The 15,000-nt window shown below is 48.2% G+C and overlaps 1 protein-coding gene across 1 annotated transcript; it reads left to right on the forward strand.

The window, feature by feature from the left end:
* Positions 1 to 7,125: 7,125 nt before the first annotated feature.
* Positions 7,126 to 12,810, forward strand: LOC125039923. Its single transcript, XM_047634292.1, has 2 exons — positions 7,126 to 7,279; positions 10,175 to 12,810. The coding sequence occupies exons 1-2, from the start codon at positions 7,255 to 7,257 to the stop codon at positions 12,238 to 12,240; spliced, it is 2,091 nt and encodes a 696-aa protein (XP_047490248.1). The 5' UTR covers positions 7,126 to 7,254; the 3' UTR covers positions 12,241 to 12,810.
* Positions 12,811 to 15,000: the final 2,190 nt, after the last annotated feature.

The following is a 15,000-nucleotide window of genomic DNA, read 5'->3' on the forward strand; positions in this document are numbered from 1 at the left end:
AGAGATGGTGGGGATGGTGGGGAGAAGGAGCATGTATCTGTGTTTGTGTAAGTGATAATGATCATGCGCATGTGTGCAATATATATATATATATATATAAAATATAATATATATATTTCATTAAATGTAATATATATATTTGATTAAATATAATATATATATTTAATTATATATAATCTCTATATATACTTATTTATTTATATATATGTGGATCGCTAAATTGTGGGTCTATAAAATCACGTATTTGCGGAAATTATGAACGATTGAGTCTACTCGACAACAGTTGTTACAGTCATCGTGTGTATGTTCATCTGTCTTTGTTTTGCCTTTGTTCCCGGCGATCCCAAGGCACACTTGTTCTTACAGACTTCACAGGAGAGGGGGGGGGGGGCGAGGGGGGGATAGTTTGCCTTGACGCGCGCTCTCATTCGCTTCAGCCTCCTCTCTTCCCCTTCTCATTTTCTCTTCTTCGCTCATCTCTCCATTTACGTCTCCTCTCCTTCATTTTGCTCTCTCTGCATCCCACCCCCCTTTCCCCCTTCTTTCCCTTTGCCCCGCACCCATCTTCCATCTCTCTAACCCCAATCCCAATCCGCAACCCCCATCTTGCCCCTCTTCCCCTCTCGCCCCTCTCCCCCCTCTCGCCCCTCTCCCCCCTCTCGCCCCTCTCCCCCCTCTCGCCCCTCTCCCCTCTCCCCTCTCCCCTCTCCCCCTCTCGCCCCTCTCCCCCTCTCGCCCCCCCCCCTCTCCCTCTCGCCCCCCCCCCATCTAGCTCCTGTCGCCGTTATCATTACAGTTCCACGCGTTCGTTCGTTCGTTCGTTCGTTCGTTCGTTCGTTCGTTCGTTCGTGTGATCCTCGCGACGCCCGCCCGCCCGCCACGGGATTGGCCCGAGGTCGCCAGCGGGCCAATCCCGCGTCCCCGCTCCTCGTGACGTGTCTTTGTTATAAATGTTTGTGTCTTTGTTATAGAGGTTTGTGTCCTTCGTTAGAGGTGGTGGTGTGGAGGCCAAACATGTAAGAGTGATGAGCGCGATAGAGCGAGGCATTGCATCAAACGGTGCAATAAGTCGATGCGTATAATAATTACTTTTGATTTTATGGCGAATACTCTCATTATTCTTATTATTTTTGATGTTCGTTTTGTTTTTCTCATGGTTTGCTGTTGTTTTAGTTGTTATAATTATTATTATCATTATTACTATTATCACTATTATCATTACTGTTATTATCATAGTAGTTATCATTATCGTTATTATTATTATTATTATTATTATTATTATTATTATTATTTGCATGAGAGAGAGAGAGAGAGAGAGAGAGAGAGAGAGAGAGAGAGAGAGAGAGAGAGAGAGAGAGAGAGAGAGAGAGAGAGAGAAAACACATTGTTATCGAGTATTCCAACGGCGTCTTAAAAAAATGCAGGGACTGGTTTTACTTTCACTTCCTCCTCTCTTTCTCGGCGCCCTCCTCTCTAAGCTCTCTGCGCCTCCCCGCCCCTTTATCCCTCTCTGTTTTGATTCACGGCCTCTTCTGTCCCCTTCTTTTTAGCTCTATCGTATTTCTCCTCCTCCCCCCCCCCCTCAACAGGGATGGACCGAGGTGGCTGTCCCTACCTTGCCCCTCAGGCGAGCTGTGTGTGTATGCACGGTGTCGCCTGATCCTCAAGGGGCGGACACCGAACGCGAGCTCTCCTTTAAGCCTCCCTTTCCCCGCGCGAACGGCCGTGGCGCCCTGGCGACGGACGCGGCCACAGGACGTACTCGCAGGCGGCTCCCAGGGGCGGCTCCCAGGGGCGGCTCCCAGGGGCGGCTCGAAACCATGGGTTCGGATGCGCGTTGGAGGCCTGTGCTGTTTGTGTGTCTGTTTACTAGTTTACACGTTATTCTTTCTTTTATGTATTTGCGTGTAAATGGATGTGTATCTATGTATATACCTACATTCTTTGCATACGTACATTCGTTCATACATATATACGTACGTATACACATATAGTCACATGCATATGAATTATATATATATATATATATATTTTTTTTTTTTTTTTCTGAATACGCAGCAATATTATTTGTGGTTTGAGAAGTGCTACGTCAGCAAAACATTGTGTGTGGAGGGAGTTTCAAAACGCACAGTGTCAATATTTTTTGCGAGGTGTGTTGTTAATCGAAAGCGTGTTTGTGCATTCTCATTGTGTCACGGTTGTGTGTGTTACTCTGGAATCCACCCCCGCACTCTTTTCTTTCGCGCGCGCGCGCCTGTGCGTGCGTGCCTATCTTTCTCTATCTCAATATTTCCTTTCTCTCCCTTTCCTTCACCCCTGCAGAACCGACTCTTAAAAAAAGACGTGAGCCCGGGCACTGATACCAGTCGCGTGATTAGCTACAAGGCACGGCGCCAGTGAGGACCTGCTATCAGGCATTGTTGTTCAGATAAGCACCCACGCCGCCGACTTGTTCTTGCAAACGTGTCACAGCGCAGGTACCTATCAAACCGTGCCACTGCCCGCGCACTGTCCAGGGCCACATCAACCCAAAGTTTACAATAATCACGGGTGTACATGGTGCCACAGTCAGGCCAAAGACACCAACAAGTAACTGACTAACCACAGCAGATACACCAGCACGCGGTCCGGATTGCGACAGCCCAAAATACCCCAAGTATACCAACGCATGAATTATAGTGCCACGGTCATACCATGCCTGCCCACGGGATCATATTACCACGACCTAATAACACACACACATCCACACCCACACCCACATCCACATCCACACCCACATCCACACCCACATCCACATCCACACCCACACCCACATCCACATCCACACCCACACCCAACGTGATATTCGTAATACCAAATCCACCAACACGCGGCTTAAAGTGGGCCAGCCATACCAGACTACCTAACTACGGGTCTTGTGGATACCCAGCCACACCAGACTACCCGAACCACCGGTTTGATGAATACCCATGCCATTCCAGACCACAGAGCCAGGGTGCCAGCGGAGGTCCTCGCCTCTGTAATAACAATCAGACCTACATTTTTCATGGTTGAATCCAGACTGAGATATCGAATATCTGAATTCTATATCCGGTGATGAGGAGGAAGGGGGGGGGGGGGGTAAGGGGGGGAGGGACTGCTATCGAGAGGAGGGATGTTTTTGTTGTGTAGTTGTTCTCGTTGTTTGGCGTTTGTTCCCGTTGTCGTTCTGTTAATCTTGTTCCGTCGTCTTGGTTTTAGTTTCCCGTTGGGTGTGAAGGAGAAGGTGGGTGAGATTGGTGGGGGGAGGGGGGTTCTGTCACAAAGGGTGTCGTGTTTGTTGTGATGTTCCCTCTCCCTCTCCCTCCCCCCTCTCTCTCCTCCTCCTCTTCCTTCCTCCTCCCTCCTTCCTCCTCCTTCCTCCTTCCTCCTTCCTCCTTCCTCCTTCCTTTCTTCTCCTCCTCCTCCTTCCTTCTTCCTTTCTTCTCCTCCTCTTCTTCCTCCACCTCCATCTCCACCTCATTTTTTCCTACTTTTTTCCTTCTTGTTTTCCTCCTTTTTTCCACTTCCTGTTTTCCTGCTCCTCCTCCCTCCCTCTTCCTTTTTTTCCCTGCTCCTCCCTCCCTCTTTCTTTTTTTCCCTGCTCCTCCTCCCTCCCTCCTCCTTTTTTTCCCTGCTCCTCCTCCCTCCCTCTTCCTTTTTTCCCTGCTCCTCCGTCCCTTTTCCTTTTTTTCCTGCTCCTCCTCCCTCCCTCTTCCTTTTTTTCCCTGCTCCTCCTCCCTCCCTCTTCCTTTTTTTCCCTCCTCCTCCCTCCCTCTTCCTTTTTTCCCTGCTCCTCCCTCCCTCTTCCTTTTTTCCCTGCTCCTCCGTCCCTTTTCCTTTTTTTCCTGCTCCTCCTCCCTCCCTCTTCCTTTTTTTCCCTGCTCCTCCTCCCTCCCTCTTCCTCTTTTCCCTGCTCCTCCGTCCCTTTTCCTTTTTTTCCTGCTCCTCCCTCCTTCCTTTTTTTCCTGCTCCTCCCTCCCTCTCTCTTTTCTTCCTGCTCCTCCTCCCTCCCTCTCTCTTTTCTTCCTGCTCCTCCTCCCTCCCTCTCTTTTTTCTTCATCCTCCTCCTCACCCTCCCTCCTCCTCTTCACCCTCCCTCCTCCTCCTCCTTCTCCTCCTCCTCACCCTCCCTCCTCCTCTCCTTCCCTCCTTCCCTCCTCTCTTCTACCTTCTCTACCTCCTTCACTTCCGGGCATTGCGCTCTCAATACTCGCACTGGCAGATCAATATATACTTGCAATAGCACGGAGACATTACTTGAAGCAATTGCTCTTACTTTATAATGAATCCTGCGCCCACGTGGAATCATGCATCGGTGCAAGTGTACTGCATATTACGAATTGACAGACGCGATTAATTTGATCGATCTCCTGTCATCGGGAGGAAGAAAGAGGATTTAAGATGAAGTCATTAATGGTATGTCTGGAGTGTGAAGGAGTTAAACAAAAAAAAAAAAGAGAGAGAGAGAGAGAGGATGAGAGATGTGAACAGAGAAGAGAAGAGAAGATTTAAGATAAGATTAGATAATGTTGGATTAAGCGTTTTGTCCTGTGACGAGGGAATGTGAGGCCGGTCGTGGTTGGTGGGTGGGGGGGAGGGGGGGGTCATTGTGGGCTCCCCCCTGCGTCCGTTGTGGGGGGGGGGGGATGTTGCGTCACTGGATGTGCGCCGTTGTTTCTGTTTTTGTTCTTTGTAGTTTTCTTGTTTTATTTTTTCTTTATTTATTGTTCTTTTTTTATGACTTGAGTTACTGATGTTTTTTTTTGTGGTGGTAGTTATTGGAAAAGTAATTCTCATTACTACTACTACTACTACTGCATTTGATTAGTATAATTATTAAGTCAGATTCTATGTTACCTATGCATATTTAAACTTGATACGCTTGATTGATTGAGAGAGAAAGAGAGAGAGAGAGAATGAGAATGAGAATGAGAAAGAGAATGAGAATGAGAAAGAAAGAGAGAGAGAGAGAGATAATGAGTGAGTGAGTGAGTGAGTGAGTGAATGAGTGAGGCCGAAGACATGAGACGTCAACCTGAAGCTACACATATCTTGATTATGCATTATTAACTCGCAGTGCCGCGTGCATGTGTTTGCTTTGTTTGTCCGTAACAAGCTGCCATCTACCGGCGCTGTTTCCGTTTCACTTGCTTTATCGCCTCTCCGCCTCGTGCATAATGGACGGGGGGCGTGGGGGGGGGGGAGCTATGTTGTGTTAGTCTGTCTCTTGTCTTGTTTTACGTCTTTCTCTTTGTTTCGTTCTCGTATTCTGTTTTATCATCTCTCCTCTTGCCTTTTTTCCTTCTCTGTTCTATTTGTAGTTCTTTTTCCCCTTCTTTCCCCTCCTTTTGCATCCATTCTTTTCCTTTTCCTTACCCCCCCCCCTCTCTTCTCTTCACTTCTCTTCTCTTCTTTTCTCTCTTATTTCTGCTTCCAGTCTCTTATTAATCTTTCCATCTCTCCCAATTTCTTTCTTAACTCTCCTTCGTTTCGTTCTCTATCCCATCCACCTTTCTCAGTATGAAAAGTAGATTTGAAAGGAAAGGACGAGAGAGAGAGAGAGAGAGAGAGAGAGAGAGAGAGAGAGAGAGAGAGAGAGAGAGAGAGAGAGAGAGAGAAAGAGAAAGAGAAAGAGAAAGAGAAAGAGCGCGCCACGTGTAAGAGCGGAGAGGGAGATTTTGCGCCAGGGAGCGTGTGAGGGAGAAACAGACAGACAAATGACGAGAGAAGAATGGACGTCTCTCTTTGTTTATATGGTGTGTGTGTGTGTGTGTGTGTATGTATGTATGTATGTATGTATGTATGTATGTATGGATTCGTGTTTGTGCGTGAGGCAGATTATCCGTGTGATTGGACGCAGCGGCAAGGCAGATCGTTCCGTAGCAACACGTGCGGTGATGCTAATCATAACGGGCGTAAAGGCAACAGAAGAGCAGATCAATATCGTGCGTTCCCGGGGGGGGGGGGGGGGAGAAGGAGAGGAGGCGAGAGGGAGACGGGAGGACGAGGATTAGGAGGTGGAGGAGAGGGAGAGGGAGAGGGAGGCGAGGAGGAGGCGCGGATGAGGAGAGGGTGAGGAGGTGAGAAAGAGGGAGAGGGAGGCGAGAAAGAGGGAGAGGGAGGCGAGAAAGAGAGGGAGAGGAGGTGAGAAAGAGAGAGAGGGAGAGGGGTGAGAAAAAGAGAAGAAGAGATAGAGGTAGGCGAGGAGTCCAGGAACTGGGGAAGGGAGTGAGGGAGGGGGGGGGGGGAGGTTGTTGATCGGACTCCTCTTCTCGTGTCGGGTCGTCGCAGGTTCATAGGGGGGGGGGGGGGGCAGGGGGGGTTGAGTCGTATCGGGATGTGTTGGTGTCGCGAGGCAGGCAGAGGGAGCGAGAGGGAGGTTTGCGCCCGGCCTTTTTTTGGTATGGCGTTGCCCCGGAGATGAGGGCGCGATGCTGGCGGCGGTGATGCGTGGGTGGCAGGGCGCGCGCGGATTCGTGAGTCGTCCTCCACCTCCATCCTTGCTTGCTTGCTTGCTTGCTTTTTTTTTGGGGGGGGGGGGGGAGAGGTTGACGCTTGGGGAAAATATTGAAAGCCGCCGCCGTCATTTTTGTGTGTTGACAACGGCCCTTTGCTTCTGAGTTCGCCTGTGTTCTCTCTTTGTATTTTTTCTGTACCTCTTATCTTGCGCTGTCCTGTTCTCTTTGGTCTTCTCCTTTCCCTCTTCCTCTCCATTTCTTGCCTATGCCCACTTTATTTTCATTTCTATCTCCATCCTCTCCATCTGCAACCCTTCAATTTCTTCCCTCCCTCTGTTTTCATCTTCCTCACCTTTCCTTCCCTTCCAGTGCTTTACTCTCTGTCTCCCATTTTCGCCCTTTATTCCCTCTTCCTCTCTCTCCTTCCCTACCTTTCCTTCCCTTCCTTTTTTCCTCCCTTCCCTCCCTCTTTTCCTTCCTCCCCTCTCCTTCCTTCAGTCCCTTCCCCCTTTCTCCCTGCCATCCCTCCTTTCATTCTTCTTCCTCTTTTCCTCCTACCCCTCCCTTTCCCTTTTGCCTTCCCCTCTCTCCCCTCTTTCCCCTCTCTCCCTCTTCCCTCCTTCCCTCCTTCCCTCCTTCCCTCCTTCCCTCCTTCCCTCCTTCCCTCCTTCCCTCCTTCCCTCCTTCCCTCTTCCTACCCCCCGTTCATCCCGCAAGACAGTAACCGAGTTCTCAATGTCTTGTCCACAGGTTGGCATGAGATAAGCTCAGAAGGATGGCCTCGGGAGGCTGTAGCCAAGGTGAGGAGGGCGCCGCCGCCGCCGCCGCCGCCGCCTCGGCCGCGCGGTCACGGGCGCGTGCGAGGGCGGAGGGTTGGGGTGGTGGAGGGGGTGGAGGGTCAAGGGAGCACTTGGGGGGGGGGGGGGGGGCACTGCAGCACTTGGAGAGGCTGCTCTCCTTTTCACCTTGCGTGGAGCTTTCAATTTGCATTCAAGTACACCTTTGTGTAGCACCTGAGAGAGCGAGAGCGAGAGCGAGCGCGCGTTAAATAAAACGGACGAAAAGTAACAGCATGTCAAATGATTAATGAGTGGCGATGTTGGGTTATTCTGGCCTAGGAACGATAGAAAAAAAGGAAAAAAAGTTTTGATTGCTATATATATATTTTTTTTTATGGCTCATTATTTTGCACAAGTGATTGGCCTTGGCATATCTAACCCGATTAGCAGGGATGGGATCACCGGGAAGTGTGTTGTGTTATGGTTCACGTTGTGTGTGTATTCTGCACTTCACTGCTGTGCCAGGTGTAGGAGAAGCAGTGGCCACAGAAGCAGACAATGATAGTGATAAGTAATATTGAGACTTTAGCACCACTGTTTGTTGCTAGTGTTTAAGTTTGCAATTTGTGTTTGTCTCTCGTTTTGTTCGAGTTTTCGTGTTTCTCTCTCTCTCTTTCCTCTCCCTAGTTCTCTCTCTCTTTCCTCTCTCTAGTTCTCTCTCTTTCCTCTCCCTAATTCTCTCTCTCTTTCCTCTCCCTAGTTCTCTCTCTCTTTCCTCTCCTTGCCTCTATCTTTCCTCTCCTTGCCTCTCTCTTTCCTCTCCTTGCCTCTCCTTGCCTCTCTCTTTCCTCTCCTTGCCTCTCTATTTCCTTTCCCTGTCTCTATTTCCTTTCCCTGTCTCTGTTTCCTCCCCCTGTCTTTCATTCCTCTCTTTGTCTCTCTTCTTCCTGTCCCTTCTCTCTCTTTCTCTCTCCTCTCTCTTTCTCCTGTCTATTCCTCTCTCTTTCTCCTGTCTATTCCTCTCTCTTTCTCCTGTCTATTCCTCTCTCTCTCTCCTGTCTATTCCTCTCTCTCTCTCCTGTCTATTCCTCTCTCTCTCTCCTGTCTCTTCCTCTCTCTCTCTCCTGTCTCTTCCTCTCTCTCTCCTGTCTCTTCCTCTCTCTCTCCTGTCTCTTCCTCTCTCTCTCCTGTCTCTTCCTCTCTCTCTCCTGTCTCTTCCTCTCTTCTCCTGTCTCTTCCTCTCTCTCTCCTGTCTCTTCCTCTCTCTCTCTCTCTCTCTCTCTCTCTCTCTCTCTCCTCTCTCTCTCTCTCTCTCTCTCTCTCTCTCTCCTCTCTCTCTCCTCTCTCTCTCCTCTTCTCTCTCTCTCTCTCTCTCTCTCTCTCTCTCTCTCTCTTCCCTCTCTCTCCTCTATCTTTCTCTCTCTCTCTCTCTCTCTCCTCTCTCTTCTCTCTCTTTCTCTCTCTCTCTCTCTCTCTCTCTCTCTCTCTCTCTCTCTCTCTCTCTCTCTCTCTCTCTCTCTCTCTCTCTCTCTCTCTCTCTCTCTCTCTCTCTCTCTCTCTCTCTCTCTCTCTCTCTCTCTCTCTCTCTCTCTCTCTCTCTCTCTCTCTCTCTCTCTCTCTCTCTCTCTCTCTCACTCTCTCTCTTCACTCTCTCTCTCTCTTTCTGTCTCTCTCCCTTCTCCCCTCTCCCCTCCCCTCCCCCTCTCCTCTTTCTCTCTCTCTCCCTCCCTCCCTCCCTCCCTCTCCCTCTCCGCCTCCCTCCCTCTCCCATCTCTCCCTCCCCCTCCCCCCTCCCCCCCCCCTCCCCCCTCTTTTTCTCTTTCTCTCTTTCCCCCCTTTCTCCCTCATTCCCTCCAAAGTGAGAGTGAGAGACTAGGAAAGAAAAAGATAGAGAGCCGAGGAGAGAGAGTAAGAGGAAGAGAGGGAGAGGAGAGAGAGAGAATGGCTAAAAGAGAAGAATAAAGGGTTGAGAGAGAGCGATGAAAGGGTAAGAGAATGACGGAGGAAAGAAAAGGAAAGCGAAGGGGGGATGAAAGAAAGGGACAGAAAGTGGGAATATAGGACAGGAGAGGAGAAAGGAGTAGTGAGAGGGAGAGAAGTTAAGGGAAGCGAAAGAGAAACAAAGTGTTCGGGAGTGAGAGTGAGTGAAGGTGAGAAAGAGGAGGAGGAGGAGGAGGAGGAGGGGGAGACAAAGAGAGCGGTTATTAGACAGACAAAGAAATTCAAACACCAGAAAACGAAAGGGAGAAAGGAATGAGAGTGAAAGTGAATAACTGCTAAAATAGCCACATCTAGCCATCCCTTTTGAAATGTGATCATTATTTGAAACCTGCTCGATAATGAATGGCAACAAGAAAGGTAAACACTATAACTAGATACGCACTAAGGTTTCGAAAAGTAAAATTCATGTTATTGTTTGGATTAAGGGGGTTCGCAGTGTTACCACATATATCCCAGCAACCATTGTTTACTGTTTATTTTAGTCCGCCATGGAAATACGCTCACAGAAAACGAGCTTGTAATTGGGAGGGCGGACTTAAGTAACATTTTATTTGAAAGCTTTTACGACGTCTGTAATAACTGTTGAGTAGACTTATTAAATTTAACATTATATTTGAGAGAGACAGATTACTAAGGCTAACTATTTTCGAGAAAAATGATTACTTTCGAAGATGGGAAATTGAAAATAGGATGTAATGTATTTAACCGAACTACAACTGATATTTTGATCACCTGAAATCGACATTTCGGTGAAGCCATATGTTCTAGCGAATACTGCAGTGGTTATGAGGGAAGCCATTGCGACGTTGCCTGCCTTGTCCCGTTTCCTGCAATCTGTGAAGTAAATTGCATTTGACACAAGGACACGATAGGGCAATGACAGCTGAACTAACAGTATTTTTCTTTTCTTTCCAGGCAGCGTAATGGAATACGCGGCCATGCTCAGCGCGCCCGACCTGGTGTCGGGTCTGCGCGACCTGCTGGCCGACCCGGACCCCCGCGTGGTCAAGCGCACCGTGCGGGTGTTCGCCAACGTGTACCGCCACGCGCTGCAGCTGCTGGCCACGGGCGAGCTGGACGAGCCCACATTTAAGGGCGCGTGGCCTGCCGTTAAGAGCGTGGCAGAGCAGCTGATGGCGCTGCTGGCTGCGGGGGAGAACGAGGGCATCATCATTCACATCATCCGCTTCCTGGAGGCGGCGCTGGTGGCGCACCTCCTCTCCGACGTGTCCCGCTACCCCGACGTTGCTGCCCAGAGCCCCGAGATGGTGAAGCAGGGCGTGGCGGCGCTCAAAGGACTCATCACCACGCCCTACGTAGGCGGCTCGGCCTTCATCGTGGCCATCCGCGCCCTCATCACAGTGGCGTGCTACAAGCCCGACCTGTGGCAGCCGGTGACCGAGCTAATCGAGCAGCAGATCGGGTCGCCGCCGCCCACGCTCTTCGACCACAACGTGCGGACCCTCCACAAGATGCTGCAGAGGAACCTGTTCCGCCTGCTGCGCCGCACAGAGTCCAGGAGCCTGCGCGGCCGTCTCATCGAGATGATGGTGACGGTGGGTGTTCCTCGGAGAATGCTCTCGCACTGGGCGCCGCCGCAGGAGTCCAGGAAGCGGCCGGCGCAAGTGGCCGCCTCGGAGGACGACATCACAGGCCGCAACACGCCTCCCAGCAAGAGGCCCAGGGAAGACGACCTCGCCGACGCCGCGCCGGAGGACAAGCCCACTTCGCCGAGCGACAGCAGAGACCCCAGAGAGAAAAGGGACCCCAGGGAACACAGGGAACACAGGGCCCCCAAGGAGAGCCGAGACCCCAGGGCGAAGCGAGAGCCACGCCCGGGCCGAGACCCGAGGGCGCAGAAGGCGGCAAGACCTCCCCGAGATCCCCGACTGGCTCTAGAAGCTCAGTCAACGCCCCCTCCGGAGGTGGACCAGGAGGGCGCCCGCACTCTGCCCGCCTCTGGCAGGTCGACGCCGGAGTCGAAGAAGAGCGAGAAGAGTGACGTCAGCTCGCACTTCGAGTTCCTGAAGAGCCTGATCACCATCAACAGCGGCAAGAACTCCCCCGCGCCCTTCGCGGAGCGCTGCTCGGCCAAGGAGAAGGCCGTCTTCGACCGGCTGGAGCACCCGCAGGTGGTGGAGCTGGTTCTCAGCTGCCTGGGGAACGTGCCGGACTCGCCGCCCGAGGACCTCGAGCTGCGTCTGCAGGGCCTCAGCAACGACGTGCAGGGGATGCGAGAGCGCCTGGCCACTCTGCTGGCACCAATCATGCCCGACACAATCATGGCCCCGAGTGCCGGAGCCCTGTCCATAGTAGATGTAAGCGCCTCCAGACCGTCGTCAGCGTCCTCGGTTAGCTCCTACAATGCCCTCACTAGTTCCAGGGCGAGCCCCCCAACTCGCCAGCGCGAGCCTTCGCCTCCGTCACCCCCTTCCTCGCCGCCCTCTAACCGCTCCACGCCCAGCGACGGCTCCCAAGATGTGGACATGCGGCAACTGCTTGGCCACGGCTTTGGGAGCAGCGGCGGCGACATCGACATGAGGAGCGAGGCCAGAGCGCGGCCCTCCAGGGACCCCAGGGAAGGGAGGAAGCAGCTGCAACAGCCTCCGGCGGTCAACGTCCCTCGCAGCTCCATCATTGACCCCAGAATAACGTCTGGTCTCGGCTTTGGGAGCGGCGGCCTGGGCCGGCAGGACCCGAGGGCCATGAGCGGGCCAGCGGGGATGAGCGGGCCCGTGGGAATGAACGGACCGATGGTGATGGGCAGACCAATGGACCCGCGAGGCAGCCAGGTAGGCGGCGGGGGTTTAGGGGGCCCCGGTCTGTTTGGACCGGGCCCTGGGAGTGGCCTGCACCAGATCGGTGGCCTGCGTGCACCCTGGCAAAATGGCAATATGCAGGCCAACCCTTTAGCCATGATGATGCACAGTATCAATGCCGCCCAGGCAATGTTCCCTCAGGCGCCGCCCATGCACCTATAGCAGCCCCCGTGGATGGGAGGAGGCTGGGACTAGGCTGGGCCTAGGGCAGGAGAGAGACGAGAGGGGCCACAGAAGGCGGGACAGGAAGGGCTTTGCGAAACCCGGCGCAGGCAGGACGCGCTTCCTGCTGACACTTCGATACTCAAGGAGACCCAGCTGTATGCTGTACCGGAGTACGTTCATATTATTATAGACTTATATACTCGTATATATTTTCTTTCTATTTAATTTGGATTTCTGCGGGTATCTCCTTCCTATCAGTTATCACATTTTCATACCGTGTGTTTCCCATAGTTTATTATAATAAAGTTGTTGTTATGTTCAGTGCTTAAGGAACTACACGGTAGTTCTTCAGAAGAAACCCTGACACCCTGGCGGCGTCAAGCGTCGGAAGCTCAAGGGATTAGTGTACATAATAATGAGATTGAACAAATGGATGTACATATTACATGAGCATGTGCAGACCTGGAATGCTTGTGAACCGCGAATGTTGCCAGTTATTTATGTTATGAATGTAATCCTCCTGTACAGATGATTTTTTTTACATTTTTGAATATACATGAAACAATATTTTCCTAGTTTCTGTATCCCTTTATTATTAATTTACTGAAAAGGAATTTTGCATATGATTTTTTCATTCTGGTTTAAATATATTAGCAAATTAATACATTTTTGCAGTAATGAGAAGTTAAACTGTGATAGCAGATCTGAAAAAAAGGCAAGAAGAAAATATGCATATAATATATGTACGTTTATATATTTATATTTGTATTCATATTCTTATGTATGAGTATGTGTTTGTGTATTTGTACATTTACATAATGTATATTACACCCCCCCCCCCTCAATCCTCTGCTCGTTGCTGTCGTGGGGGGGGGGGGGGCTTAGGAGACGGGGACTGAGGCCCAAGGTAGGGGATCACCCCCCCCCCCCTGGAGCTCAGCATGGTCTTTTCTTCTCCTCCTTTCCTTTTCCTTCTCATCCCCTTCTTCTCCTAATCAGTAACTCATTTTTACCCATTTTCGCCACAATAATTTATCATAATGCTATATGTGACAGATGTCTAGCACATTCACTTGTTTTAACCATTAACCACTCAAGGGAGTCCACAAACATCGCCCTATGAACGACAAAAAAACAACGATGTATTTCGAAAACGCCGCTGTTTGTTTTTGTTTTTGTTTTTTTCAATTAATACATACAGCTAAAAGAAAAACGAAATGACCAAAAAATACCAAAAAATCATAATCAAAACGTTTACAGGTTAAATCGCCAAATCAAAGTCAAACAGCAAATCAAATGACCACGAAATTCAGGCAGGAAAATAAAGAAAAGCAAAGAAAAAATATGTAATCTAAGCATTAACTAGGAAGAGAGACAGGAAAATACACTGTTCTAGAGGAGGCCTTTTCGTTATGTTGCTGTTTCTTCATGCATCGATCATGAAGTAAAGTGAAGGTCTTCGGTAAAATCGTCTGCCTTCCTGCTCTTCTCTTCGTAGTAAATTCAGAAATGGAAACACTTCCTGTATCACTATGACATGGTAGTAAGATGGAATAAACAAGATGATAAACATGAATACATTGAATAAACAAAATAAGAATAAGAATTAAAACTAAAACTAAAAGATTAACTACCACACGGAACAAACAAACAAGAAAGTCCTGATAAAAACGCACACAGCCTCCCAGAAAAGCTAGAACTAATGAAAAAACCTAGCCCATAATAATAATAACAATAATAATAATAATAACGATAGTAGTAGTTGTAGTAGTAGTTGTAGTAGTACTAGTAGTAGTAGCAGAAGTAGCAGTAGTAGTAGTAATAATAATAATAATAATAATAATAATAATAATAATAATAATAATAATAATAATAATAATAATAATAATAATAATAATAATAATAATAATAATAATTATGATAATGATAATGATAATGATAATGATAATAATTATTATTATGATAACAGTGATGATTATAATGGTAACAATAATAATAATAATAATAATAATAATAAGCTATTTTGCAACCCTTTAATCTTCATCACTGTGCAGTCTATCCCGACCTCTTTGCGGTGTACTCTCCTGTAGAATAGGAAGGCAAAGAAAATTATTCGTCGTGAATGGAGAACGTTATGTATATTCTCAATATACATATATTTTTTCGTTAACTGTTTATTTGATTATCTTACTATATCAATGATGATAATTATAAAATTGATAACAATAATGGTAATGATAGAAATCATAATACTGATTATTATTATCATTATTATTATTATCATTATCATTATTGTTATTATTATTATTATTATTATTATTATTATTATTATTATGATTATCATCATTATCATTATAATAATAGTAATAATATGATAATGATAATAATGATGATAAAGATAATGATAATGATAACGGAATGGTAATGGTAATAGTAATGATAATTATAATGATTATGATAATAATGATAACGATAAGGATAATGATTATTATTATGACATTTATGATTATTATCATAATCACTATTGTTATTGTAATGTACCCTGAGGTCCACCTGGCTTATAATTTATATATATATATACGAACACATCTACTTGTATACCGCCTAAAATGGCTAACGGTCGTTCTCTGTTAAGAATTACATTACATTTTATCTTCATTTTAAGCATACACTATTTTATTTTCTGGTATAGTTTTCCTTTTTCTCTCTATTAATGTTTTTTTATATCTATTGTCCTAGATATTGTGTATGGTACTT

Source organism: Penaeus chinensis, chromosome 28 (genome assembly GCF_019202785.1).
Source record: "Penaeus chinensis breed Huanghai No. 1 chromosome 28, ASM1920278v2, whole genome shotgun sequence".
NCBI lineage: Eukaryota > Metazoa > Arthropoda > Malacostraca > Decapoda > Penaeidae > Penaeus > Penaeus chinensis.